The 26541-nt window shown below is 36.4% G+C and overlaps 1 protein-coding gene across 2 annotated transcripts in view; it reads left to right on the top strand.

The window, feature by feature from the left end:
• Positions 1–26541, top strand: part of SLC25A21 (solute carrier family 25 member 21) — a 231744-nt gene that overhangs the window by 167707 nt on the left and 37496 nt on the right. For both annotated transcript variants that reach the window (XM_059474476.1, XM_059474477.1), the window contains exon 3: positions 7153–7236. In XM_059474476.1, the coding sequence (XP_059330459.1) occupies positions 7153–7236 (84 nt within the window). The remainder of the gene's footprint in view (positions 1–7152; positions 7237–26541) is intronic.

Genomic DNA, 26541 nt, shown 5'->3' with positions numbered 1-26541 from the left:
TGTCCCTTGTTTCTCTATAAGCTGTTTTGAAGGAAAACATATAAGACTTTATTCAAAACTAATGAAAACCAGATTTCTTCTGTCGATGTCTTAGGCTATGAGTGACTGTTCATACTTAAAATCATACAAATAGCTCCATCATCTCTGGCAATACAAAATTATTCCTTGTGGTGCCATTTTGAATGATTTGTCCAGCTTAGATAAGGCTCAAAAAAGTCCACAGATTTGGGGGGGTTACTTTCACTTAGGAAATAGAGATTACAAAGGTTTCAGAAATAAACCATCACTGTAAAAAACCAAATGCTCTTTTTACCATTCCTGATTTCTGCACATTCTTTCACCAGTGTAACTAAGTGCCTTACACACAGGAAGATGTAGGCAGAAAACACAAGTAGTGCCTAAATTTGCCTATTGCTTTTACAGTCAGCACATCCTGGCTGATCTTGTTGTGTTAAGATCAGGTGTATTGCACAATCCTTCACACAAAATACTGCGTGATCTTTCAAATAGCTGTCACTTTTATGATCATTGCTGTCATCTAATGCTCAGAACTTGTATCTAGGCAGCCAAAGCAAAGCTTCAGTGACAGAACTGTGCCTTGTACACAGCCACAGCACTGGCAGGGCGGCCTGCGGAGCTGTTCCTGCTCTGGCAGGACATGTGGATGGGCTTTTCACACAGAAGAACACTGGAGACACTTCTAGAGGATAATAACAATATGTATTATTTGCAAGTCCTTAGCCATGAGGAAAGGCTGCTACTTTTGAGGAGCTCATAGAACCCCACAGCTGCCAGTGGTATCTGGGACCTGGAAACGCGAGAGCATCGCAGGCCCTGGAGGCTGGGGTGAGGACAGGCAGCTCTTGCTGTGCGTGTGCAATAGGTGGGGAGGGCTCCAGCCTAGAGCCTCAATCCATATGTCCACTTTGTTGTAAAGGAGTAATTCAAATATTCGCAGTATTTTCATCCGTGGAATAAAATGGAACTCGCACATTCATGAGGTTTCCCGGAATGGTTTTTAGTGTGGAATGAAAAAGTTTTGGTTTTCACTACTTTTGTTTTTGTTGTTTAAAACTCCCTCTCCACACGCACAGTCATTAATGGAATTAGATTATTAAAATATTTATTGTTTTAACTTAGTTTCTGCTGAATTTCTTCCTTGGGAAAACATGAAATTATTCATATATAAGTGCTATGACTGAATTTTTTTTGTTATTCTTCTGCAATATTAGCAGAGTAGATCTGCATGAAACAGTTAAATGGATTAATGTGATCTGCTTCTGGTCAAGTTATTTTTTTCATTAATATTTTTTAAAACTACATGTAAAGAAAAATTTCCTTCTGACGTTATAGCTACTGCATGTTTGTCCCATGCATACAATGGAAGAATCAATACAAGAGAAAAAAAATCAGAAGAGTTCTTCATTAGTATATTAAAAAAATACAACTTTATTGTCTAAAAAATTAAATAAATAAAAATAAATTTACTGTACTGTGTTCTTTTCCCCACTGATATTTTTGATGGAATGATGTGCTGCTTAGCCTGAATATAAAAGCAAGACAGGAGGGAAAGTCATCTATAAAAGAAATGGGAAGTACAGGAAAGATTAAGTTGTTCTTCTGGTTAGTGTACCTTTCTCTGGTCTAAGAGTAAGAGTCACATTCAGAGAACTGGCTGAGAGAAGCTGTTTTGTCAGGTTTAAGACTTCACAGTTTTTGTATTTAATGATGTGCTTCATTTAGGGGAAATACTTAATTCCAACAAAATGAAATTAATTGTGATTAATTTTAAAATAATTTTTAGTATTGCTTCACTTTCTATGATTTTGGTTTATTTCTGTAAGGTAAATATGAACTGTAAGAAAATTCAGCTACAAAATCTAACTACCATAGATTTGAGACAAATCTATGGCTAGTATGGAGAATAACTGGAATAAGTTCTCTTCTTTACCTGTTCTTTATGTTACTACTTTATTATATTCTTAAATGCTTTTTACAGTTAAATAATCATCATAGCAATACTAGAACACTCAAAATATGAACCTCTGAAGTAGCAAAACTTCTATCTTTTGCCTAAAATAATTGGGCTTTTTTTGTTTGAAAAGTAATATTCAGCTCTTTAACAGCTCCTATGATTTACTATTAAAATAAGTGGCAGAATTATACTCTCAACTTAGTTATTATCCTGTGAATAACATAAGCCACTCCAAGAACTTGAGCCAAAAAGTGAAATAAATTATATTATTGAGGTCCGTTTTCCAGTCTAAAGTTTTGCATGAAATTTAAGCATCAGTAGATACCACTCATAGTAACACCTGAATAAATGTTTAACTTAACAAATCAAAATATTTTAAAAATATAATGCAGTTATTTTATTTTATTATAAGTATGTTAACTGTTAAATAATGTATATTTATATAAAACTTCAGACTATACATTCTTTTATCAACATATAAGGGTGTGGTAAATACAGCTAGGAGTGTCTGGAATCATGTGAATTACTGAAAGTGCAAAAAAGCTATACACGTTTTCAATTTTCCAAAGATCATACATTTATTCAAAGTTGTTTTAAAATTAAAGTTGCGCAGATATTTTAATTTCTTTTGTTGTTATGCCACGTAATTTTCTTCTTTATAGCATCCATATACGTCAGTGCCCAAGTTTATTTGCTCTGGTACTGCACAAACCCCAGCCATGAATGGAAATGTTAGGAGCTGTATTCAAAACCAAGTAGAACGTATGATAAAATCCTACTGAGATGTGCAGAGAAGGAAAATACAGCTCAGGCTGCCAGTCCTTGGCAAGCACTGCAGCCTGGTATAAAGCTTGGTTCTATGAGTCAGTGTTTTTCTTTCCCTCTGAACTCTGTGGCTGAGAAACCAGTCAGCAGTGCTGCATGAAAACAGCAAGAAATTCTGGAATTTATGCACAAGGGTCTTTGCAAACCCAGTGGCAAAAATCTGACAAGTCTGGACTGCTCCATATCACACTGTGGTTGTCCTACATAACTGGGTCTTAAATCTCACTATGTGCTTCAATCTAGATATGAAAATAGTGATCTCTTCCTTTTAGATATTAAGATGGCTAAAACAATATCAATATGAATTAGAAATCTTTCTCCAGCTCAGATCAGTAAATAAAACAGGGAGGATTTTTAGATAATGTTGTGGTAAACAGACTTTAAGCACTAAATATCTGGATAATGTAGTAGCAGACGTGCACAAGAAAACTTTGATGAGATATTTAGCAAACATGAACAAAAAATTTAGCAAATTATAGAGGGATGTGAGAGAATCTTTTTCTATAAAGAACATGCATCTATTTGTTCTTCTATAGATATTGATTCTATTAGAAAAGATTACCTAGAGGGCTTTTGCAATAGGAATAGGATCAGAAAAGCATGATCTTGACTGAGGAGTTTATTGAACTCAGAATTAAATGCTGGGTATTAAAAAACCAACAAGGACTGTGAGTTAGGCATTGGAAACAGATGCATGTGTTTGTGTAGAGTCCTGGCTACACAGCATGATGGATCACTTGTTAAATGATAAGTGGTTCAGAGAACTGCTGAAAGAACTCAAGCATCTTCTACATTATGGAATTTCAGGCAGAGCCCATTGAGACTTATTGATCAAGGTCTGATATAACCATGAAAAAAATGTTCTCTCTCATGCTAGTAAAATAACAATAATTTGCGCTTATTCTTTTCACAAGCAGAATTTTTAGCGCTGATTAGTGTGGGTAAGTTAAAATATTTTCATGGTTTTAGATCATCAGTTTTCAATGCCTTTTGAACAGACCCCAAAACCTCAAATAGTTTTACGTGGTTCCCACTTTAAACATGTGTCTTCTGCAGTGAACAGGGAAGGACACCAATGTTCTCTTCTTAAACATTATCAGGGCACTTTGGTATCTAGTATAGCTACTGCAGAGGTACTGTTCCTTCGAAGGGTACATGGAAGACCAAGCCCTTTGGACTGCTGCTGCAAGCCAGAAAAAGAAAATGTGATGTCCCTCATGGCATGGGAGATGGATGTGGGAACTGCAAGGGGTCAAGGGGGCAGGCAGTAAATGCCTTGGCTGGTCCCAGGTAGGCAGAGGCAACATGGGATGCAAAGTGCCTCAGTGAGCGTTGGGAGTGCTCAGCGCCACAGCATTCTGCCCAGAAAGCCAAGAAGCAGGAAAATGACTGGGGAGTAAAGTTAGCCTGATGCTCATTTTGAAAGTGATAAAGCTTGTGTTACAGTGTCCAGTGACTTCTGACACTTCTTGGATGCTGGTAGTGAGTAGGAGGTCGTCCATCCCAGCCCTGGGAAAGCATTCCTGCACATATGGCTGTTCAGCATGTCACTGAGGGCTGCCTGCCATCACACTTCAAAATTATTAGATCAGAAGTTAGTGCTCCAATGGTATTTAGAGGGGAATTTATCTTTTTTGGTCTAGCAAAAGCTGAAAGGATACAAGGCAGCCATCCAACTTTCAAAAATGCATGAAATTTAGTGGTTTTATAGTGCTTTTAGAAAGGAACGGATTTGAAGCAGAGAAAGCCATTACATATCCCACAGTTGTGTTCATTCCTCTAAACAATCATTAAAAACAGGCCAGGTTTGGGTTTTCTTTAAGGGAATGCTTTAGCTCTTCTCTGTTAATAAGACTACTAATAGAGGCTGCCACTGTTGTCTCCAGGAAAACAAACAAACATTTTTTTTCAGCTCTTCCCTGAGCTTCTTATAACAAGTGCTGGTCATCAATTAGTTAGTTCATTAAAAAGTTACACATGATTTTATTGAGGCAAGCAATTCCGAATCAAAGAACCCAATTCGCAGATCTAGGTTGAAGCACATAATTGGCATGTATTTTAGAATTGCTGTTAAAGCTGTAAAATAGATTTACTAGGGAAGGAATGGATCCAAAAACCCTACAGGAAGGAATACGTTATTTGTGTGACTCAGTGTAACAAATGGACTCATTTAACTCTAAAGTCTTATCTATATTAAAGCAAATATGTGAAATAAATGTAAAGCTTCTTTGACTTAACTTCTTTAGCAAGAATTTATCCTTCATCTGATAAAACATAAATTACCTACAGGATTATTGCATTTCTTTTGCCATTGCTTACATTATTGCTATAAAAGACGTAATTTTATTGAATCATTTAAATTTAGTTGAGAAGTTGCCAATGTGTAAGCTGTTAAACAGAATTATATAAATATGTTCACTATGTTGTTGAGATCCACTGTGACTCTGGAATTAAAGCCCCAGCTCAACAAACAGTTTTGCATGCATGATTTAGTGGGGAACCTTACACACATGCAAGTAGGACATTGCTGAGCATTTGCAGAGTGAAAGAGACCAAAGTGCATTATTCAAAGGGTGCTTTAGAAACAGTGATACTTTTTTGAATTTACAAGGATGCCAAATCTTGAAACTTGAGGAAAAGAGTTTGGGTTAAGAAAATGTTGTTTTTAAATACTTTGAGAAAGTATGAGGTGTGTTTTTGCAAGTTTCCTTTAAGAAAAAGAAAGACATTTTTAATTTTGAGTTGAGGTGCATGAACAATCAAGTCTTAAATGTATTAAAATGTGCATAGAAACTAGATTCTGTTATAATTTGGATTGCTTGATTGCCACAATGTAAAAGCTTCTGTAGCTGGTATTGCTGTTGGACTATGCTGATGGCATTGAGGCTTTTTTTTCAACTATTAGCCTTCCCAAGGGATCTTTTCAGACAAAATGTTATGCACCAGCTCTATTTGAGTGTAAGCCTATTGAATAGCATTCTTCTTTCTGCCAACTTGGCAGCAAGTTCTTGTGCTAATAAAAGAGGTTACCCCAGATAGAGATCCCAGATGTGCCTGAACTACTTTTATTAGGACTATGGAGGGACTCAGTGTTTCCTTCTGACTGTTTTAAAAAAGGTGTGGGCTTGCCTTCATAATTGCCCAAAGAATTGCATCACTCTAATTTTTTTCCTCAAATTGAAGAAAATTTTAGCTGTGTTAGCACAGAAATACTGATGTTCAAAACAATGAATGCCTTTTGCCACAATGCAAATGTTGACTTGACCTTGGTGAATTTTGTGAGAGAGGGGGAAATTGCTGCTTAACCTTGAGTTAAAAATGCCTTGATTCGTTATCTCATTTAAATGAGATCCAGTATCGTGATCAGAATGAGTAACAATTGATGTTTCTCAGAACAGCAGTGTACCTGTGGCAAGTGGTGTACTTGACTGTAATATGAATTATTCCTTGAAGCCAGGAATAAAAACCAGTATAGTGATTGCCTGATGTAAGGCTATTCTAGACTGGAATTGCCAACAGCAATATTCTTTTTATTTTTTAGTGCTATTTGGTAATCAGCAGTTTAAAAAGAAGTTACGTTGCTAAAAATTAATCTAATTATCTCCATTCTATTTACTTGAATGTGCCAGCTGCAGTTTTTTAACTGAAAGAAATAGGATCCTCTATCTGAGATACTTAGTAAAATAATATAGTTTGTTAAATCACTGTTGCTATCCATAAATCATAACAATAAGAAATTTACAATCTTAAATCATAATCTTGAGTTTCCTTTCAAGGCCACAAGCTTCATGTTGAAATTTTTATTGTTGTCAAAATTTGAATAGAGAAAATAAGGTTTCAATTAGAATAATTCATTGCTTGCTTTTATTGTTCATCTTGTTATTGAGTTATGAAAAATGAATGGTTCTCTAATATCTGCTCATGTCTCTGTTTGATTTTTATTGTAATTGTGTCAGATATAAAAATGAGCAACACACGATAGTATTACATTCCAGATTTTCAAAAGCAGGGTTTGACTCAAACACTCACATTAGTTTCAGTGGGCTTTGGATCAGACACAGGGTTAACAGCTTATTTTTCAAACAACTAGAAAGAGGTGTAAATGTCAAAGGTGATAGCTATACTGTGAGTTCCATAAACTACAAAAAAAGTTACTACTAAAGCTCTACTTTTCCTTGGTTTAACAGCTTCTATGAAAACAGTGTTAATAAGTATATCAGGAACAGTATATAATAATGAATCAGTGACATAAAAAAACCTTTTAAAACTCCTTTTATATAATAATTGGAAAGTTAAAAGTGACTTAAAATCCCTGACTTCTCATGCTGTGATGTAAATTGTATTTTTTTTAGGTTCCAAATTCAAAGAGGGAAAACTGATCCAACCAGTTACAAGAGCCTGGGGGACTGTTTTAGGACTATTTTCCAACGAGAAGGGTAAGAGTATATGTTTTTTAAATTGTCAATTTTATGCAACCTTTCTTAATCACCCATTTTCCAGACATTAGATCCTCTTTATATTCCACTCTTCTTTTTGCAATTGCAAGAATTTGGCAAACGTAGTCTTACATAACGAGCACAACTTGAAAAGACTTGATTAGTCTAAATTAGACTCACAATGCCATTTTTGGTTATTATAATATGTCAAAGAATGCACAGCTGCAGCGAGACGCTGGTGCAAACCCTGCTTCAGCACTGGAGCAGGATGGCTGCATCAGTGTATTCCTGTATCTTCCCTCACGTGTCTCGTCCTGGTTTAGTAAGCAGCTCGGGCTGAGCATATCACTTGTTTACAAGCTCTGATGAAATGGCATTCCCAGTTACCTGTGGGACACAATGTTTGCAGGACCTGTGTAAGCAAAATTCCACAGCTTTTCATTTTGACAGAATATGGCAAAAGCAGGTGTGTTCATCAGTTACTTGAATCATACAGGCGTCATAAGGTACAGCTGCTCTAAGCCTGAGCTCTTCTAAGGGACTTGGGTTCTGATCCAGAAAGGCATTTAAATATAGGCTTAATTTTATGAGCAGTCCAGTTAAAGCCAGTGAATGTAATGGGATCAATCATATGCTTAAAGTTAAGCCTGTTATCCACAGGAGCTCTTTGGAAGCTAGCCTTTAATCAAGGTAACTCTAATTAGTAAAACCCAGCTTTGAGTAGCTGGCAGGCTTTCCATAGACTTTTTTAATACCATAGCAACCCAATTTTTTTTTTTTTTATCAGTATATTACAGCAACAATTTGGTTGGAAAAGACCTCTGGATCATGAGTCCAACCTAAATATTCATCAAAATGGAACAGCTCCTGTATGTAGTGGTGCAGATGCTGGGTATGGAGGCAGCATAGGTGCAGTGAGACATTGACTTCTTGCATCCCCAAGCTGCACTGGAAAAACAGAGGTGAGATGAGCAGTGAAAATTAATAACTAGACCAGTTTTGTTTCTTGCAGTGAGATTTAGCTAAGCTAAACTACCTAAGCACATCCATATAGAGCCGGATGGTTTGAAATGAGAAAGTAGGGACATACAAAGAAGTTTCATTATGATATTGGAAGAGGAAGTTGTCACAGATGCCCTTATTAGTTGCAAATTAATTTTTGTTGAGAGGTTAATGTTGTGGTTTTTCACAACAAAAGACATTAAAAAGTTAAAAGCTGAAAAGATTCCACACAAATGATAATCTGTGGCTTCTGAAGTATTCTAGGCTGAGTTAATGTTAACTTGTGTTGCTTCTCGAAAGAAAACTACTGAGATATTAATATTTATGATAATGTAGAACTATTTTTAAATAGAAAACTAGTTTCAATATTCGAGTCAGTGAGTGTGAAAAGAGTGTTTATCTCATTCCAATTCACTAGTATTTTTCATATCTGGAGAAAGAGTCTAAATCAAGAGACACTTTCCAAGATAATTCACTATTTTTTTCATTCATTGGTTTTTTCCTATGGAACTCTTGTGCTCTGATACTGGAAATAAACCAGAATATATTTAATGTTTGTAACAAGTCAGGAGTCTGTGAGAAGGAAAAAGAAGATGATTACATGAAAATATTATATATTTAAATCACAGTTTAGCAATGGATTGCATCAAATTTCTGTTGGGCAAGAGCTAATACAGAGTTTTATAGAGTCTGTTTCAAAAACAGTCAATACTCAATTCAAGCAGTCAATACAAGCAGTCAAAAAGCAAATGTCATGAGTACCTGTTTTTCTCCAGGAAGTTAGACAGAGGCAGAAATTCACATTGAAAGACATCAGTAGTAAGCACTAGGAAAAAAGAATGAGATAAAAAAATCTCAGATGAATTATAATGTTAGATTTCAGATAAAAATAAGAAAAGAAATCAGTTAATCCTGAAAAACCTGTATGACTCCATGAGTCTTTCATTCCTGTCTTCACAAGTTGTCTGGTTTTCTGGAGCATGGTGATTACGACAGCTGTGTAGGAAGTGATGGTGGAATGTGAATTATTTTAGTTTGTGGAAACCTTTAATCCTGTTGACCCATTCCTCATGTGGCCACAAAAATATGCAGAAGAGAGCCCCAAGAAAGGGCTTCACATTTAGGTACTAAGCAAGCAAAATCTGTTTATGAGGTGTTCAGACTCAGGTGTGTAAGTCTGTGAGTGGGGTATAAGAAACTCATTTATGCCCCATGTTTATTTCATATTGGCAATAGGAAACACCCCCAATGGTGTGTGGCATTTTCTGAAGATATCTAAATATCTAAATCTATAAAGAGTTTAGGCATAAACTAAAATGAAAAGAGCTAAATTAAATGAAAAAGGGTTTAGGCATTTTTCTTCAGCACTCTGAATTCCCTTTTGGCATCTGTGATTTTTTGTTAAATTGACTAAAAAAACCCCTAACTAAATAAAGAAACACAGTGGGAAAAGAAGTGTTACTAATGGCCTGTCCCTGAAAATGTTTACATTTGAGAATATTGCTTATGCTGATTTGTACTTACATTTTTCAGTAGTAGCAACTAAGGTAAGCCAAAATGTCAAAGCCCAGTTCAGGTGAGATGCTTCATTGTGCCTTAATTTTCTGACCTTGTTATGTTGAGGTCAAGTATGCAGAGTCAGCCTAGGAATTATTTATTTTTATGAACACATATGCAAATGATTCATTTGCTGCAGTGGTTCTTACTGAAAATCAACCAGTGCTATATTGCTACAGTATCACTGGAGCAATCTGGTAATTTCATGGAAATCTTCATCACAAATAACTGCCAGAATTCTTTAACCATCCCTCTGATTTTGTCCTCATTACAATGGAAAGAAGAGAGGAAATAATTGTCTAATCACTAACAGAACACTGTCCATTTCAAAGAATCAGAAAACTCCTTCATCTTTACAAAACACTAGAAATCTTTAAATAAAACAAAGCAAAAAACAACAAACAAACAAACAAAAGTAAAACAAACAAACCCCAAAACAAAAACTAAACAAACAAAAAACCAACAGGAAGTTCTACAAAAACTCCCTTCCCCCAAACTTTGAGTATCTCTTTAACTGGAAATACATTTTTTTCATGGGGAATTAAATTCTTCAAAGAAGGATCCATCCCTTGAACTCTTTTCTTGCCTTACAAGAAAATGGGAGCCACAAAACATAAAATTTAATTGAGACTCACTAAACGAAGGCTCAGTTGAGCAGACCATTAAAGGTCACATAACTTTCTTTTAAAGGGAGGCAGAACTATTAACTTCAGGGATTTTGTGAACTTGTTTTGGGAGCATCCAGTCACTACTAATTGCACAGGAGCTGCAGTGGTGGGAATCCTCTCAGGTGATGAGCAGCCTCTGCTCAGCTGGATTTGCTAGGAGCTGTGCAGTAAAGGTTCTCTGGTTTCGCTTATGAGATGATGCATGAATTGACAGATCTTTGACAGTGAGGTAAACCCACCAGGAGCATGTCTGTTTATTGAGGAGTGACAGCTTTATAGCCAACATAAAAATAATCTGATGCTTATTGGGAAAAATGTTTGGATACATGATTAACTCAAAGCATTATTAGAGAAAACTTTTCATTCTCTGTAGATCCTACAAATAACATTTTAGATTTTGTTAAATGACTGATCATTATACCATCATGATCTTTACTGCATTTGTACTCACTTGCTTTTTTTAGATAGTGACTTAAGTTGGAATTTGAAATGTAAGAATAAACCAATGTTCTAGCTGAATGTATATGTTGTATCTATATTAAAGACACATGGTGTTGTGTCTCATATTAAGAATGGAAAATTATGCCCATCTGCATTGTCTTAATCTGCAGTTACAGCATTAAAATGATGGATGCTTTTATTTCAAGTCTGTAAACAACTTTGTTCTTATAAACTTGGATTTTCATGGGCTCATAATTTTAACAGTAAATGTCCTGGTTATAGTTGGGTTTTTTTGGGACACTCAGTCAAGAAACCTGTTACTTTCTCATTTGTTAACTTGCCTGAAACAGGAAGGGTAGTAGTGTTCTGTATTCCAGTTTTATAATCCAATGCTTCAATAAGTTACAATTTAAAGTGCTTGTTAGCCTTTCTTAGAGCTAGATGGTCCTGGGAAAATGCAAAACACAATTGTCATTAATTTGAGACTTCACGACTTCTGCTGAGTTATTTGATTATTTATGTTTAATTTGCTTTGGTAAGGAGCAATTACCTCCACATTTACACAGTCCAATAGCTTTATAATTATTCCTGTCTTGTTCTCAGCACCACCTTACCTCTCTTGTACCTATAATTGTCTGTATGACCACACACACCTCTTTTTTAATAAGCAGCACCCTGAGTCATACGTTAATGGGGTTATAAAGCTGCACAAAACTTGTCAGCTCTGGGTGGAGTATGTGGGAGAACAGCCAAGACTAAGCAGGAGCTGGATGAGTGCAGAGTCATCAGCAAACATGCAGAAGCTGGAGGGCTCCTGCTCAGTGTGATATCAGCGATGATGCAGCAATTAAGGAATTTGCTAGCACTGTCCTTTGTCCTGCCTTGTATGTCATGGTGACAAGTGTTGGAGAGACTGCAGCAGCGCTCTTGAGGCCTGGCTTTCCCACCTGGCTTCAGAGGACACTCTGCTGCTGCTAGATGCCAGCAGGTCAGGGAAGGAGACTGGCAGAGCTGGCAGCCATGCAGGCAAGCACCAGTCTCTGGCACTCACCAACATCATCACTGACCATCCCTGCTCCCAAATAAGGGTTGCACAGGATACAAATACTGAAATTTCCAGCCCGGTAGGCATGGCATTGTCAGTCATGCCAAAAATGCATTTATAAATGCACACTTTTCCCAGTGTGCATTTATAAAGGAGAGATTAATTTCAGCTTTCTAGAGGCATAAATTCTTGTGGTATCAAAAGACCAGACTTAAGGCTCTGCTTTCAGTGCTCTGAGGGAAGCAGAAGTTGTAGATTAAGATGTTATTTCCCACACACACAGATCTATCTGCCCCACTCCTTAGTTTCTCGTTAGCACTTCAGACCAGCAGAAGCAGAAATGAACTTGGGCCCATGACTGCTTGCTGCATTCAAGAATCTTATTTCTTAGTAGAGACTCACCTACACTGACAGTTTCAGAAACTGTGATCTTGCAAACTGAAGCACCGGTACCTTTTCTGCCTCCCCTTCAGCAACAGTAACTTCCATCTGAGCACTGAAGAAAGTCTGCTAGCATTTGTATTTCAAGAGAAGAAAAATCTATATATAGATCCATCTCTCTCCTAGTCCTACTGGCCTGTCTCACACTTACAGACTCATAATACTTGTACCAGCCTTGGTAAGGTGAGCCTGAAGATAGTAAAAAAAAAAAAAAGCACTACACCACCAAAATGTCTATTTGTATATTTCCTGATGCATCCACATAGTTAATAGTATGTTGCTAATTTTTCTTCTTTTCATCTGTCATGTTGTAGAATTATTCTGTGGATTACATTATTCTACATTGGCATCTTCTTGCCATACTATTTTGTTTATTGCAGACTTCATTAAAAACCTGTAATTTAGAGTATTAGAAATAATTACCACATTCCTTTGTGAAATAATATAATCCAAAATGTAAAGTGTCAATTGAGTTTTATAAAAAATTGTTGAACTGAAAATTCTAATTAAAGCTATAAAGGATAATGTAGTGGCTTAAATTGGGAACATGTGTTAAATCTGCTGGCTTTCATGAATAAAATTAATGTCTTAGGGCTGAATCTTTAAACCCTTGTTCTTGCTTTGCACATCTTTAAAGAAGGAAGGCTCAGGTTTAGAAAAGCTAGTATTTGTAAATTTTCAGGGAGTGTGGGCTTGCAAAGTTTAGGTACAGACATAGCAAATTCCCATAGTACATAATTAATTTTATCAACTGTTTAATCTGTACATTTAGTTTTGAACACAACATTCCTCAGCAGGTGCCCTCATGCCTGTGCAGTTTGGAAGAAAGGATCTACATGGCCCTGTGGGACATTGGTCTCATATATCTGCAGTGAAAAGAAAAACAATGCCTTAGCATAGACTAGGTGTCCCTCAGTCAAAGAATTTCAGAATTTCTTCTGGCTAATTATAAGAGTTGCTTCTTCATAGTCCATGACATATATATGCAGAGTGATAGATCTTTCCCTAACCTGTTTTTATGCCAATTACTGTCACTTTATCCCTTGGTCTACATGGACCTATGTGCAATATCTGATCTTTCTGTTTTCAGTTTCATTTCCTTGTCTCTGTTTTATCTGGACTTGTGTCTTAAAACCAGAAATTTTATTCTTACTCTGAATGGGTGCTGAGACATAAAATTTAAATTATGGTATAGCCTTGAATATAGTAATCATAGAGACTACTTTCAAGATTAAAGGGATGCATAAAATTTGACTGACAGAATTTCCATGATCATTTACTTTAACATATTGACTTATATTATACTCAAAAGGTTTTAGATCAAATATGGCCACAAAGAAGACATGTTTTGTGTATTTATGTGAAGGTGATGTGCATTAGGCTTTCTTTTGTATATAGCAAATTCTTAATCCAGTGCCAACAATTCTAAGTGCCTGGATACTTTTGCAACACTAGTGAGTCACAAAATAAAGATGATACTTATTCTTTTAACCAATGGGTCTCAAAACACTTCACAGGAGAAGGAAGTACCATTATCTCAAATGTACAGATAGGGATATTGATTTGTGAAGTGAGTCAAGTAGAGTCAAGTAGATCTGGATCGGAACATGCCCACAGGTGGTTCTCACAGAGCAGCCTGATAACGTTGCTTATTTGGCCCCTTGTAGCCCCTTAATATCAAAGCTCTGAGGAACACGTGTTGGACACAAAATTGCATTATTTGATAAAGGTTCAGTATCAATAATTGAGTAGTTTTCTGGAGACTTCATCGGCAGCTCATTTTATGAGGTAGCTGTCTGAGAGCAGCCGTGGATGGAGCGGCAGGTCCAGGCCTGAAGCTGGATCTCCTGAGTGCAGGGCGAGCTCCCTGCCCCACAGCCCGCACTGTCTCCAGAGTCAGCCGTGTTTACTGATGTTACTGTCATGAGGTTTTCATCATCCCATTCAGGGAAGAATTCTCTGCTCCTGACTGGAGGTTCCCTACCCCCATCTTCATATGTTAACACTTGAAAACATAAAAAAATGGCTTTGGAATGTGAAAAACTTTATGTGTGTAGCTGTCTGAAATACAGTGAAGTTACGGTGGTGTAACTAAGGGCAGCATTTGACTAACCACATTTTTATTACTGGCGGACACACATTTTACTTGCAAAATTTAATCTGGTATATATGGCAATGCAGTAAACAAGAACACTCTTCTAAAGAGAATAATTTCTGAGAATCATGTGCTTTTAAGATGAAACACATGCTTATTTATTTCCCATAGGAACAAAACACAATAAAATCATGTAAATCTTAAAAGCATCTTAGAAGTAAACAGGCCAGACATTAACTGACATAGTTGTTTTCATTTCTAAGGCCACTGGAGGTACACTCACATTGGGTGTAGGATCTTCATTTTGTAAAGGTTCAAGTTGTTGTATTTTTTTTCAACTATTTTCATTATCGTGTAGTTTTAACCTTAAAGATATGATTTCTCACATGTCTTGTTTTCTAATACTATAATATAAATAGAACTCATGATAACATTAGTATTTATAGCAGTAGCTCCCTCGAATCAGATGACTGCATCATAAGATGCTTATGTTAAAGAAGTAAAAAGATACCTACAAGAATTGTTTCAGTCCCTTTTAATCTATCTACTCAGAAGGTCAATGGAATTAAATTGTTTAATCTGTATTATCTTAACATTCAAGGATATTTGTCATTTTGCCACATTAGGTTCCTGATGGTTTCAAACATCATGTTTAAATAGATCAGTGTGATAATTGTGCTTATAATAAACCTTCTATTAGATCTAGTATATAGAAAACGCCATACTGTGCTTTATCATCAAATTCACTGAACGTGTTTAAGCTCTCTGAAAGTGAAGAATTTGTCTGCCAAATTGGGTAGCCCAGGAAAATGGCCATGAATTTCTCCTGCTTCAGCAGCTGGGTCAGTGTGAAAGACTGCCATGTTTCAAGGGGTGAGCTGCTGTGCCATTCCCTGGTGCTCCAAGCGGGAGTTTAGTGCTCCTGGCACCCTGATGGAGACATTTCTGCCTGGCACTGCTCCCCTCACTTCAGGCAGGGACATGGTGCTGCCTCTGAGCCCTGAAAGCTGCGTGCCTGGGCGCTGCTGAGCTGGGAGCCACCCAGAGTTGGAGAACTGGCAAGAGCTCGTACAGGCTGTGCCATACATGTTGTCCCCCTCCACGGCTTCCTTGGCTCCCCCAGGGCTGCATGAAAATTTCAGCCAGCGAGAATTTTTCAGGCCAGGAACCGAGGAACCAAGTCCTCTCAGAGTTTAGTTACAGCCAGGGCTGCATATCCCCTGAACAAAGATTTCGGGAATTACTGTTAAATGGCAAATTAAGCTTAAGCCATACTTTTGGATCATGATGCTTTTTGGGGATGTGTCCCTAAAAATCTTGCTTGTTCTGAAATGATATCTCTTTAGTGCCATTAAGTCTCCAGAACTGAAACCTGTATTTAAAACATGAGAAACTGATTCAAACCAGGATGCAGAGATGGGGGGGACTGTGTCTCAAATCTGAGCTGAGGCAAGGCTGTCATGCCCAGTTACAGACAGATAAAAAAATCTGAAATCTATCTGAAAACTCTTTCTTACCAAAGGAAAAAGCTCTGAAATTTGATGATTGTCAGTAGTCAACTCCAAGAATTAGCTATTTATCAGTTATTTAAATCTAGCCATTGCATTTAACATTTCATTAACACGGTAGAGGAGGCATCATGAGGTGCAAAATTAATTGCAGGTATGTGATGTGTTTCTTTAAAAGTCAAGTAGTTATTTACTTCTCTGTAATTTGGGCTTCTGTTAGCTATTATTTGATAACCTCTTCTTTAAAATAAAAATTCCACAGTATGAAGGGGAAAAAAAAGTGACCAGAGAACAGATAAATCATTTTTATGTCCTTAGAACAGCTGACTTCACACTTTTATTACATTGTTTGAAATAGCATCTTTTCATCTGGAAGAAATCAGTTTAAAATGTGATTGTCAACACAACAAAACCAGCTTTCTGTTTAAAATGGCTGCTTGTGAAGCTTAGAACTGCACTTTTGCCAGGATTTTCTTTACAGACTTTAGTTACTAGAACCAAGAGATTTTAGATGGGATGTTCACAGGAAATACCTGGCAGACAGCATAAAATGCAAAGTAAAGCATTTTTATTTTAGTTGTAGAAAGCATGCCTGTGAAAATGAGCAACAGTGTTTTAGGTCAAAAGCTTTGTTTTTCAAATAAAAGTTTCTAAGCTGTAGTTTGAAGTGGGTGAGAGAAAAAGCTCTCATTAATTTTTTTGTGTCCTGACCTAAGTAACCAAACCATGTACACTTAGCATATTTCTTAGACTATATCTCATACTTATTTATAATGACACTATTATATCTGTCTAATCTGAGTGTCTTTACCTTATTTAAATTTATTTCTTTACTGGCTATGTCTGAAAACACAGCTTTGTCTCTTTTATACCAATCCTTTTAATTACTATAGTCCACAATTTATTATTTGTATGTAACTTAGATTGATTTGAACAACTAAAATTTTTACATCTGTAAAAATACAGATTAAGACTCTATGCCAAATCAAGTACTTTATTCAGTGATAAAACATTTTCACTTCAGAAATAACTGAGCTCTCTACATTATATACATTTGCTCATTATTTTAACTGTAAATTACAAAGCTGTAGTAAGACTATGACAAACTATTGGATTAAGTAGAATTTTTTCAATAATCATGGCTTTCTTATTTTCAGGGTAGATTAACTGCATATTACTTACAATAGTTTTAGCAACAATTTTGTATTATTAAAAGTGGAGGTCTCTTCAGTTTTTTTTCCTAGTAAATTACTTTGTTTTATTTTTTAATGTTGGAAGTTAAAATGCATTATATGAGAAACTTGTAAAACACATCTTTGTTAGGAAGGCAGTCTTTTTGCTGTTGAGCCAAAGAGCTGCCATGGCAGCAGTAACTGCTGGGTAAGCTGATCATTCATCCCTGACACCACCACCAGCCCTCTTTTCTTTGCAATGTTCTTCACCCAAACTGAAGTCTTCCTGTGTATCATGCTTCACATTCTGAAAGAAATTTAGTAATCCAGATGTTGAGATTATCCATGCTTAACCATAAATATTCCTCCAAAGCAGTGTGCCAAATCAAAATAAAAAGGCAATGTAAATAACTATGAATATTTGACAGCTACATAGATTTTCCATGGAATGCATCTTAAATAAAACAAGATAAAATGGAATTAGCATGTAGTATGGAAATATTTTAGAAGAGTGTGTTTCTGTATAATGCTAACTCATAGTTCAGGGCACATTGCACTCAATATGACTCAGAGAATCGAACTGTGAAAAATAAATAGTTTATTTTGCTTGTTATGTTATTGGCCCTGTCAAAGAAAATAAAATTCTAATTACATATAAGGTTGGGGTTTTTTTTCGTTTTCATGTTCTTTGCTTATGCAACTTACGGCATGCTGTGGTTTTTTACCCTGTAAATATCAATACTAGCTTTAATGCAATAAAAATAGTTTTATTTCATTCCAAAACTGTCTACATCGAGTGTAGTGTGTGTCTAACACACTGCATCTCCTTGCAGGAATGCATGCACATAAGCCCAGATAAACTGCACCATTGCATTCTGTCTATCCAGCAGGAGAGCTGCTTTCACTGCGAGCCAGCAGGCACTTCAGAGTCAGTTTCTGAAGTTTTCAAGCAGCATATGAGGCATTAATTCTGACTGAAGCATTGGCTCCAGTTATGAATACAAGATCAATTCTGATGGGTTTTTTTATATAGCTTGCCTTTAGTGTTTGTCTATTTTTGTGTATTTTAGCTCTGCCTGAACTTGCATACACGCTGTTTTGTAGCTGACTATCATACACTAAGTGTCTCAAAAAACAGAATTTTTTTTTAGGGTTTATTTCATTCTGAAAAATTGAACTTTTCCATAATAAATCAACACCTCTGAAGCATAGGAATTAGGTAGCCAAACCCAATACTTCTCTTCACTGTTCTCTGTAGAGTTAAACTCTGTGGCTGGGATAAATGCTTCTACAATCCTGCTGCCTCCTAATCTACATAGGGGCTCAGACCAGTTACCATTAAAACATTTATTAATTAAACTATTTTTTTGTAATTTTAATCTCACACAAACTAACTTTATATCCTGACTTAAGAAATTAATTTTGATAAATGTACCTTCTTTAATTTGTAAAACCCTTCTTGCAATAAATTATATATTCCATTTATGTCTTAATTCAACTATTTTTCTGTATTAAATACTTCATCAAAAATGTCTTCAGTATTTTAAGAGCTGATTTTCTGCACTACATTTATGGGAAATATCATCTATCTTCAATCTGATTTACCATTTAGTATATAGATAGTATTTATTCTTTTGATTGCTACTGTGATTTAGACGACTAAATCTGGCCTAATTTTTGTGGATAAAATTGAATTACTAGCTAGTTAGCATTTCAGCTTTTGTTTTAAAATATTCTCACATATATGTCTCCGTGTCTGAAAATGCAAAATTGTATACTTGCATAATATTTGGATTTTCTTATACCTATTGGGTTACACCATATTAAAATACTTCATCTCATTTTTTTCATACTTCCTTAATAAATGGGTAATTTAATTTAAGCATCAAATTCACTTAGGTTTTCTTTAAGAAGTATGTAAAAGGGCAAGCCAAAACTTTCAGTTACATTTTAAGAACTCCTGTGCAAATTAAATACAGGAAATTAAAAGGAAAAATAAAATATCTCTGACCACTTATGTTGATAGTTGCCCGTAATTAATAACTTTCAAAGTTGTAATATAACAACAAGAAAAATGAGTGTATTTTTGTACAAATAGCAATTTTCTTCTACTTTCTTCAAAATTTTATAATTATAATTGTATCTAGTGTTACATAAAGAAAAAGGGTAAATGTCAATTTAATATGTTCCTGAAAACAATTGTATTGGTTTAAAAGGTGAAAACTTGGCTAGTGAGCAGTTTAATATAGGGAAAGTTGCAAAATGCTAGGAATCAGTGGCAGGAAAGTTTTCTCAGCATCCTGTTTGGGAAAATGCAGTTTTTAAAGTAGATCTTTCTAAGCCACTGTGAGGGAATGCTTGGAATTTTGTCTTTCTACTGAAAAGGATTGGTTTTCCCTTGATTGTCATCAGTTTGCTAGGTTGTCCTGCTATTTAAGCTATTAAAGACTGGTGTGCTGCTTGGTCTCAGGTGATCCATAAAAAGGAATGAAGTCTTGGGAAGGTAAACCACCACCAGACTGGCTCGGTGTATCAGCCTTCCATGACGGAAGCTCTTTGTTGAGAATTGTTGGCAATTCCAGCAGTTTCCAACCGAAGATAAGAGCCAGCGTTCTCAGATAATGCCCTCGATCACACACCTGATGACAGACTCCTGCATGCAAGTTTTTTCAGGTGCTATGTTTGCTCAGTAATCCTTCAGTGCCAATCTTTTCTAAATGGTGAGCAGGTCCCGTCAGTAATGGACATCAGCCATTAGGCTCATAATATTTGTCCTAGATCAGGTTACAGCTTTGTTACTGCACTGTGATGAATGGATGCTGTTATGCTCTAAGAAAATAAGTGCTATAAATTTAGCAGTCAGTACTAAGTGAGGTGGTACTTTAGGGGCCTGATTCGCATCCTTCTGAAGTCAGTGGAAACTATTCTATTGGCTAAAGCCTTTATAGCAATTTTTTTTCCCTTTTAAGGAACACAACCCAGGGCTGCCATTAAGATACGGTTCTTCCTTCCTTCCTATGTGCAAGTTTACACCTAAACAGTAATTTTATGAGAGCTCTTACTTTACCTGTGATTAATGCTGATTTTCTGTGCAAGTATTTGGATTAAATGTGGAGGCATAAAGAGAATTTACCACAGGAGTTGAAAGATCACTCATGAGCTAATCAGTAATAAGATCGAAGGGCTCAAAACTTCATACAGTATTTCTTAAAGATTTTGTTTCAGGATCATCCCAGTAATTCCTACGCCACGTTTTGAACCTTGTGCTTTGATTTATAGCTTTCCTTGCTTATTGGCACTATACTGGAAGCTTCCCTGAATGAAGATGAAGTTTAAAAATTATTAAGGACAATAGAATCTGTCAGGCCAAAGTCTGAATTGTATTTCATGGTTTTTGCAAATGTTTAGGAAAGTTCATATAGTACCCAAACAATTTCTAATTCATTAAAATAATTTCTGGTGACATCAAAGTGATGAATTTTCTTTTTATATTCCAGGGTATAGAAATATAGGTATGCACATGGAAAATAAGGCACAGTTTTAAGGTGTAAGCCATACAAGCATTACACTTTGTTTGTTACCAGCCTTGTGTGGACAACAATTTAAGCTGTGTAGGGGCTACTAAAATACTCACATCCTTGAAAGTTCTGCATAACTTTTTAGTTACTGGCTAGAATGTTTGCTATAGCAACTCCAATTTCAAATGACCTCCTGGGAGAGGAACTATCATTTTACTATAAGATATATCACAGAATCACAGAATCACAGAATTTTCAAGACTGGAAGAGACCTATAAGATCATCTAGTCCAGCCGATGTTCTAACTGTTCAGCTAGATATGGCAGTATGTTAAATGCTTAAATGTTTATGCTTATTTTTACCTTAAAATTGATCCCCTCAAGTTCGACCTGTAATGGCTATACAGACCTCATTTTCATACTCTAGCTAGTGGCAGTATTACATAAAGATTTATTCTTTCCCATTGTCTCATAAATGTTAGTGCCCTCCTTTGTGCTTCCTCCTTCCTTCTGTGAGATGACCTATATCAGATATAAAAAGGAAAATGGGTATATATATATCAAAAAATGTAGAAAGAGAAGGGTCAATAGTAGAAATACACTAAAACTTGTACAGCTTGGTGTGTTAAGGCTGAGAGACTTCCTAAATGAAAGGCATTCTTAGGGAGTATTTGATAGAGAAGGGGTCTGGGGAGCTGTGGAAGTCAGAAGAGCAAAAAGAGAAGGAAAGAATTCTGTACCAAAAGATTACACAAATATATCCTTGTTGCTGTATGTAAGCAATAGTATTTGGTTTTCAATTTCAAGAGAGCAAATTTGAATGCAAACTAAATTGTGTAGATCCTGGTTCTTATTGCTTAGACTATACAAATGCTCGAACACTCCACTTAAGAAAAACAAACTAAAAAAAAAATCCAGGATTTTTGAGCAGTATAATCTGCTGCTGCTTGCCTGCTCCTCTAAACCTTCTTTGATTCCTTTTGTGCCAGGTAAGTAACTTAATTCAAAATGAAGCTCACATTGCCCTCCTGAGCAGAGCATGTAAATTTGCTTCTGTCCTGCTGGGTGATCATTATATATAGTCTACAGTGCCGTGGGCTCTATATAAACATTTCACCTTTTGCACATTCATTAATGACTTGCAAATTTACAGATTGTTTACAAAGTTTTTCTGCACTACCTCTCTAAAGTTATTCTGGCATATTACCTAAGCCTGTGTTTAAGACAATATATTAAATTACACACTTCTTAATTGTACAGTTGCCCTAAGTTTTAAGATGTTCAGCAAGAGAAGCAGAATTTAGACACCTGTAATTCTGTCATGTAAATCATATGTGTGGATTGTGGCAACAGATGTCTAACGGGCATTTCTACAAGTCTATATGGAAATGTATAAAATTTGAATTCAGAGATGACTGTAGAAAGTACCTATAATATATAATCACTATCCTTATTCTATTTTTATTAATTTTTTTTAATTGCAGTTCTTTTCATTTGTGAAATCTAGATAGAGTTTTCATTGTCAAAGAAAATGTTGCAGATAGCAATGGTGAAATGTGAGGATGCCTGATAGCATTCCAGCTAGGCTTGGATGTCTACATTTCCTACCTTAACTGATGCATGACCAAAGCTTCTGCTTCTGTGATTCATATGAGACCACTTTATAAACACCTGTGAATAGAAATTCTCTCACAGGAAGAAGTTAATTAAATAGTGCTTATATATGTGTAACTATAACAGAAACATCCAAATGACACTGCTTGCCCATCACTGAAAAACAGCTGAACTAAGAATTCTGTTAGCCCTCAGGGTTTGCTACTGACTTCATATGTTTGCTTGACAGTATTTCATCAGAAAAGAAACTAAACTAAGCACCTATTTGTGTTTAGCAAAACTCTCTATAACCCTTAGAAGTGTGGGACAAAATCTGCTTTGTCCTTAGAGCCAGACGCAAAGCTTGCTTAGCAGCCTAGAGAGATCATCATCCTACCCAGAGGACACTTAAACAATAAAGCTGGCTGGAGTGCTGCAGGGAGGAAGATGTGGTCAGAGCACCACCATGTGTGTCCTCACATCTCCACAAAGTCCTGCCAGGACGGACCCTGGACAAAGGGCAACATGTTGCAACTTAGAGTGTGGGCAAGGCACCATGACTGGGAAACTGAAAGAGCAGCTACTGTAAAGCCATGAGATTAATTGCTTATGAATAAAGCTGATTATAAAACCAGTCCTGAACAAATACATTTCGCTTAAACCAGAGCATCTGTACCAATAGTTCTACTGCTCTAAAATCCAATGCTACTATTTTTCTAAATTGTGATTATTCTTTCAGTTGAGAAAAACAGAATTAACACAAATTAAACCGCTCTTTTTAGACCATACCAAAAAACTTGCATTCGATACCGATGAGACCAAAAAAAAGCCATATCTGGATAATGACATCATCACCTAAGCCTAAAGCTCTTATTGTAAGAAGGGTCATGCAGTTGTCAGGTGGAGACAACTGGTAGGCTCCATCAATCAACTTGTAAGCATTTCCAGATCATGCCTAAAACACACCCATATGGTTGGGCTTCTCATAAAGTAAGGTTGCATCTGCTACCTTGTTTTTTAGAAACAACAGCCTCTGAAATATATTCTTCTTTATACAATGGCCTAAAGGGCTTGACCAGGAACTCAAGATTTTTACTGCTTCTGAACACAGAGGAATCCAGACCAGGCGGTCCCACTTGCTGGAGTATGGTTTAACCCCCATTTTAAAGCCAATAAGAGGAGGGATGTTAAAGCTTCTGTAGCTGCAGTCAAGTGATTGCTCTGCACACTGTGCCTGAGTCATGAGGTACCCCATACTGAGAAGTGTATTCTTTGCAGCACCATCTCTGCTCACAATACCCAGTTCTCCCCTGCTCATGGGAATTGAGCCTGTGGAGTTTCATCAACCTGTTCTCACCCAGCATAGCAACACATCAGGTGCCTGGGGTTGCACAGCATCCTGAATGAGACTTAGTCCTCACTTCTCTCTGCCACCAGCCTCCCTGGGAGGAAGCCTGGTCTAAACACCCTAACTTGCTTATACTTATATTTGTGTTTCATTATTGGAAAAAGGATTTCAGACATGTCCAGTAAGAGCATGATCATGAGAGGCTAGAGTGCTCACTGTAAAAGTATTCTATTTATGGGGGGAAAAAATAATACAAAAAACATTAAACATTTCTTTCATTGTTTTTTTATGCTTTTTTCACTGGAAGCTAATCTCATTTTTTTTCCAAAAATATTTTGTTTGTTCTGAGTTTTATTTGTTTGGCCGTAGAGTTTCATTAGGCATCTAGATTTTGAAACAGGTATTAGTACTAAGAATATGTATTGGCAGGGACGATAATATCAGTTACAGTGGGATAAATGAAATTTTGCCCTAAGACTATTGAAAGAAAATAGAGTGATTGCTGATTCCTGTGGAAAGGGGAGTTATGCACAAAAGTGAAATTCTGAGAGCTGTTAACAAATAAGGACTGAGGACCAGCTTCACTTAAAAGCCATTACATTATTTATAAAACTTGTATTATTAACTACAATAAAGCACAATTTTTATTCATAAGTAAATATATACTGTTTTAATAAATGCAGCTAATATTGTTCTTCCTGATCTTGTTCTGTAATACCATTATGTTGCCATGGTCACATTCCTCCCACTGAAGAAATGCCTATTTTACTGTGAAGAAATCAGCTATCATTGCTTATGGAATTATAAACTTCACATTCTTCTGATTACTCATTCTTAAGACAGGGTACTCTGAACAGACACCAAAAAGAATATAATAGATACAGCTTTTCATTCACATTCCTTCTAAAATCCAAGCAAAAAATATTCTTTAAATATTCCTGTTAGTCTAGGAGTATATCACCGTAAATCTCAGAGACTTCAACAACTGGAATAGGAAGAGTCCTGAGGTCACACCTGAAACAGAATTTTAGGGAGTAACATATTGCATTACAGAATGAGTCACGAGGCCAGCTGTGTTTATATATATTGTGAAATTAAAAGTTGGTGATCTTTCTCCTGATAACAATGGGGTATGCTGTACTCTGAATGCACGAGTCACATGGACAAAAATCCACTGTTTGGCCATTATCCAAAAATGACAATGACAAGTACATAAGCAAGTGGTGATTTGTCTTGCTCAGTCTGTGGAAGATTCTTTTTCTTTTTTTGAGTTCTATTATTTACAAAGTAATACAAATGTTGGGCAATAATCAGGCATAGCAAGCTGACTGTAGTAATATAGCATTGATGGACTGGAAACCAGATGGTCTGTCAGATAATGAAGTATTATCTGGCAAGGGATTGTTCCTGAAAGCCAACATCCTCACCTATTTAGCACTCTGGAATGTCGACATATCGGTTACCACATTCACGAGGTGGTATGTGTTGTACTTTAGAAGCCATCCCTAGAAGAGGCTTTTTGATTCAAAATTACTGCCTGATAAGAGGGGTAGAGGTGCCATTATTGTAGCACAGCTGGAGGAGTATAATACACTGCAAGATGTGAACCATACATCCGAACTCAGGTTAAAGAGGAACACATAACAGACTACATCCTGATTTCTGTCTAACCAAAGCCATGGTTCATGGATGCTTTAAGCCAGCTCTGCCACCAGAAGAACTGGTGTATGCTGTGTGCCCAGAGTTATGCATTCCTGCTTTTGTGCCACACTCTCCTTTGTGTCAACACATGCCCTTCTGCTTCTGGTCAGGAGTCTTAGATGTTGGGGAAATTATTGGGTTAATATTAACCTGGCTGCTTAAAAAGAAATGTGTTGGCAATTCAGAAAGGTTCACAGTGGCTAGGTCATCTTCTCACACACAGACCTTTTGCCAGCAGAATGGACAGGCTGTTGTGGAGGCAGGACAGAGCAACTGGGAAAGGAAATAGGATTATTTCTTCTTTCACAGCAGTGGTGGTTTGTCTTAAATGTCTGTGAAACCAGAATTCAGGGATAGCCAAAACTGTTGGAAGCAAATTTGGCAAATTTCAGTTGCTGTAGCTGCCACCTGGGAAGACAGAGCAGAGAACACAAATGGCAAGGGCAGCTGGCTGGAGGGCTGGCAGGAGCAGTGTCCAGGGCTTGGACATTCCAAAATGTCTCACTGTGGCTGTGATTATAGCATAAAGTGGAGTGCAAAATGAAGAAAAATAACATTAGCTAGATAAATAGTTTATTTAAAGATGACAGAGAATTGCTACGTCTTTTATCAGTAACACTGCAGCTTACAACTTTAATTCCCCATTCAGCCAGTGAAGCCATTTTCACTACCTGATGATTGCTAAATTGAAAACTGTTTGTCCATGTGATATTAGCTCTTTAATATTTTCATAAGCCATTTTCTGTCATTACAACTAGGAAGTCCTTTTTCACATAAGGAAGGAAAGTGGTATATGTTACTTTTCAATGGAAGGAACGTGGTTACCACGTAATCTCTTGAGATATGCAATACATTTTAATTATCCTTTATAAGGACAAACATTCTCCCATCATTGTTAGCATTATTCATTTACAACACCTAGAAAATAATTTACCTAGATAACACAAATCAGATAAAAGGGCTTCACTTTCTATGATTTTAGAGCTATAATATTCAATATTGATTATATAAAAAATTTCTTGGAAAAGTCTGCCTCACCCATCAAGCCAGTATACCAAATGGAGCTTCAAATGAACTAAATTGGATTTGTGGAATCATGGCCCAGTTATCTTTGCAAGTGACCTTTCTGGCAGTAGGGTGAATTTTCTGTCTGCCAGGCAGATCAAAGAATTCAGAATATTCCTGAAGTGAAACTAATACTTTCACACACTTTAAAT

The sequence above is a fragment of the Ammospiza nelsoni genome, chromosome 6 (assembly GCF_027579445.1).
Source record: "Ammospiza nelsoni isolate bAmmNel1 chromosome 6, bAmmNel1.pri, whole genome shotgun sequence".
NCBI classification, from domain to species: Eukaryota; Metazoa; Chordata; class Aves; order Passeriformes; family Passerellidae; genus Ammospiza; species Ammospiza nelsoni.
Note: the sequence above shows the minus strand (reverse complement) of the source record. Positions and strands in the feature narration are given on the sequence as shown.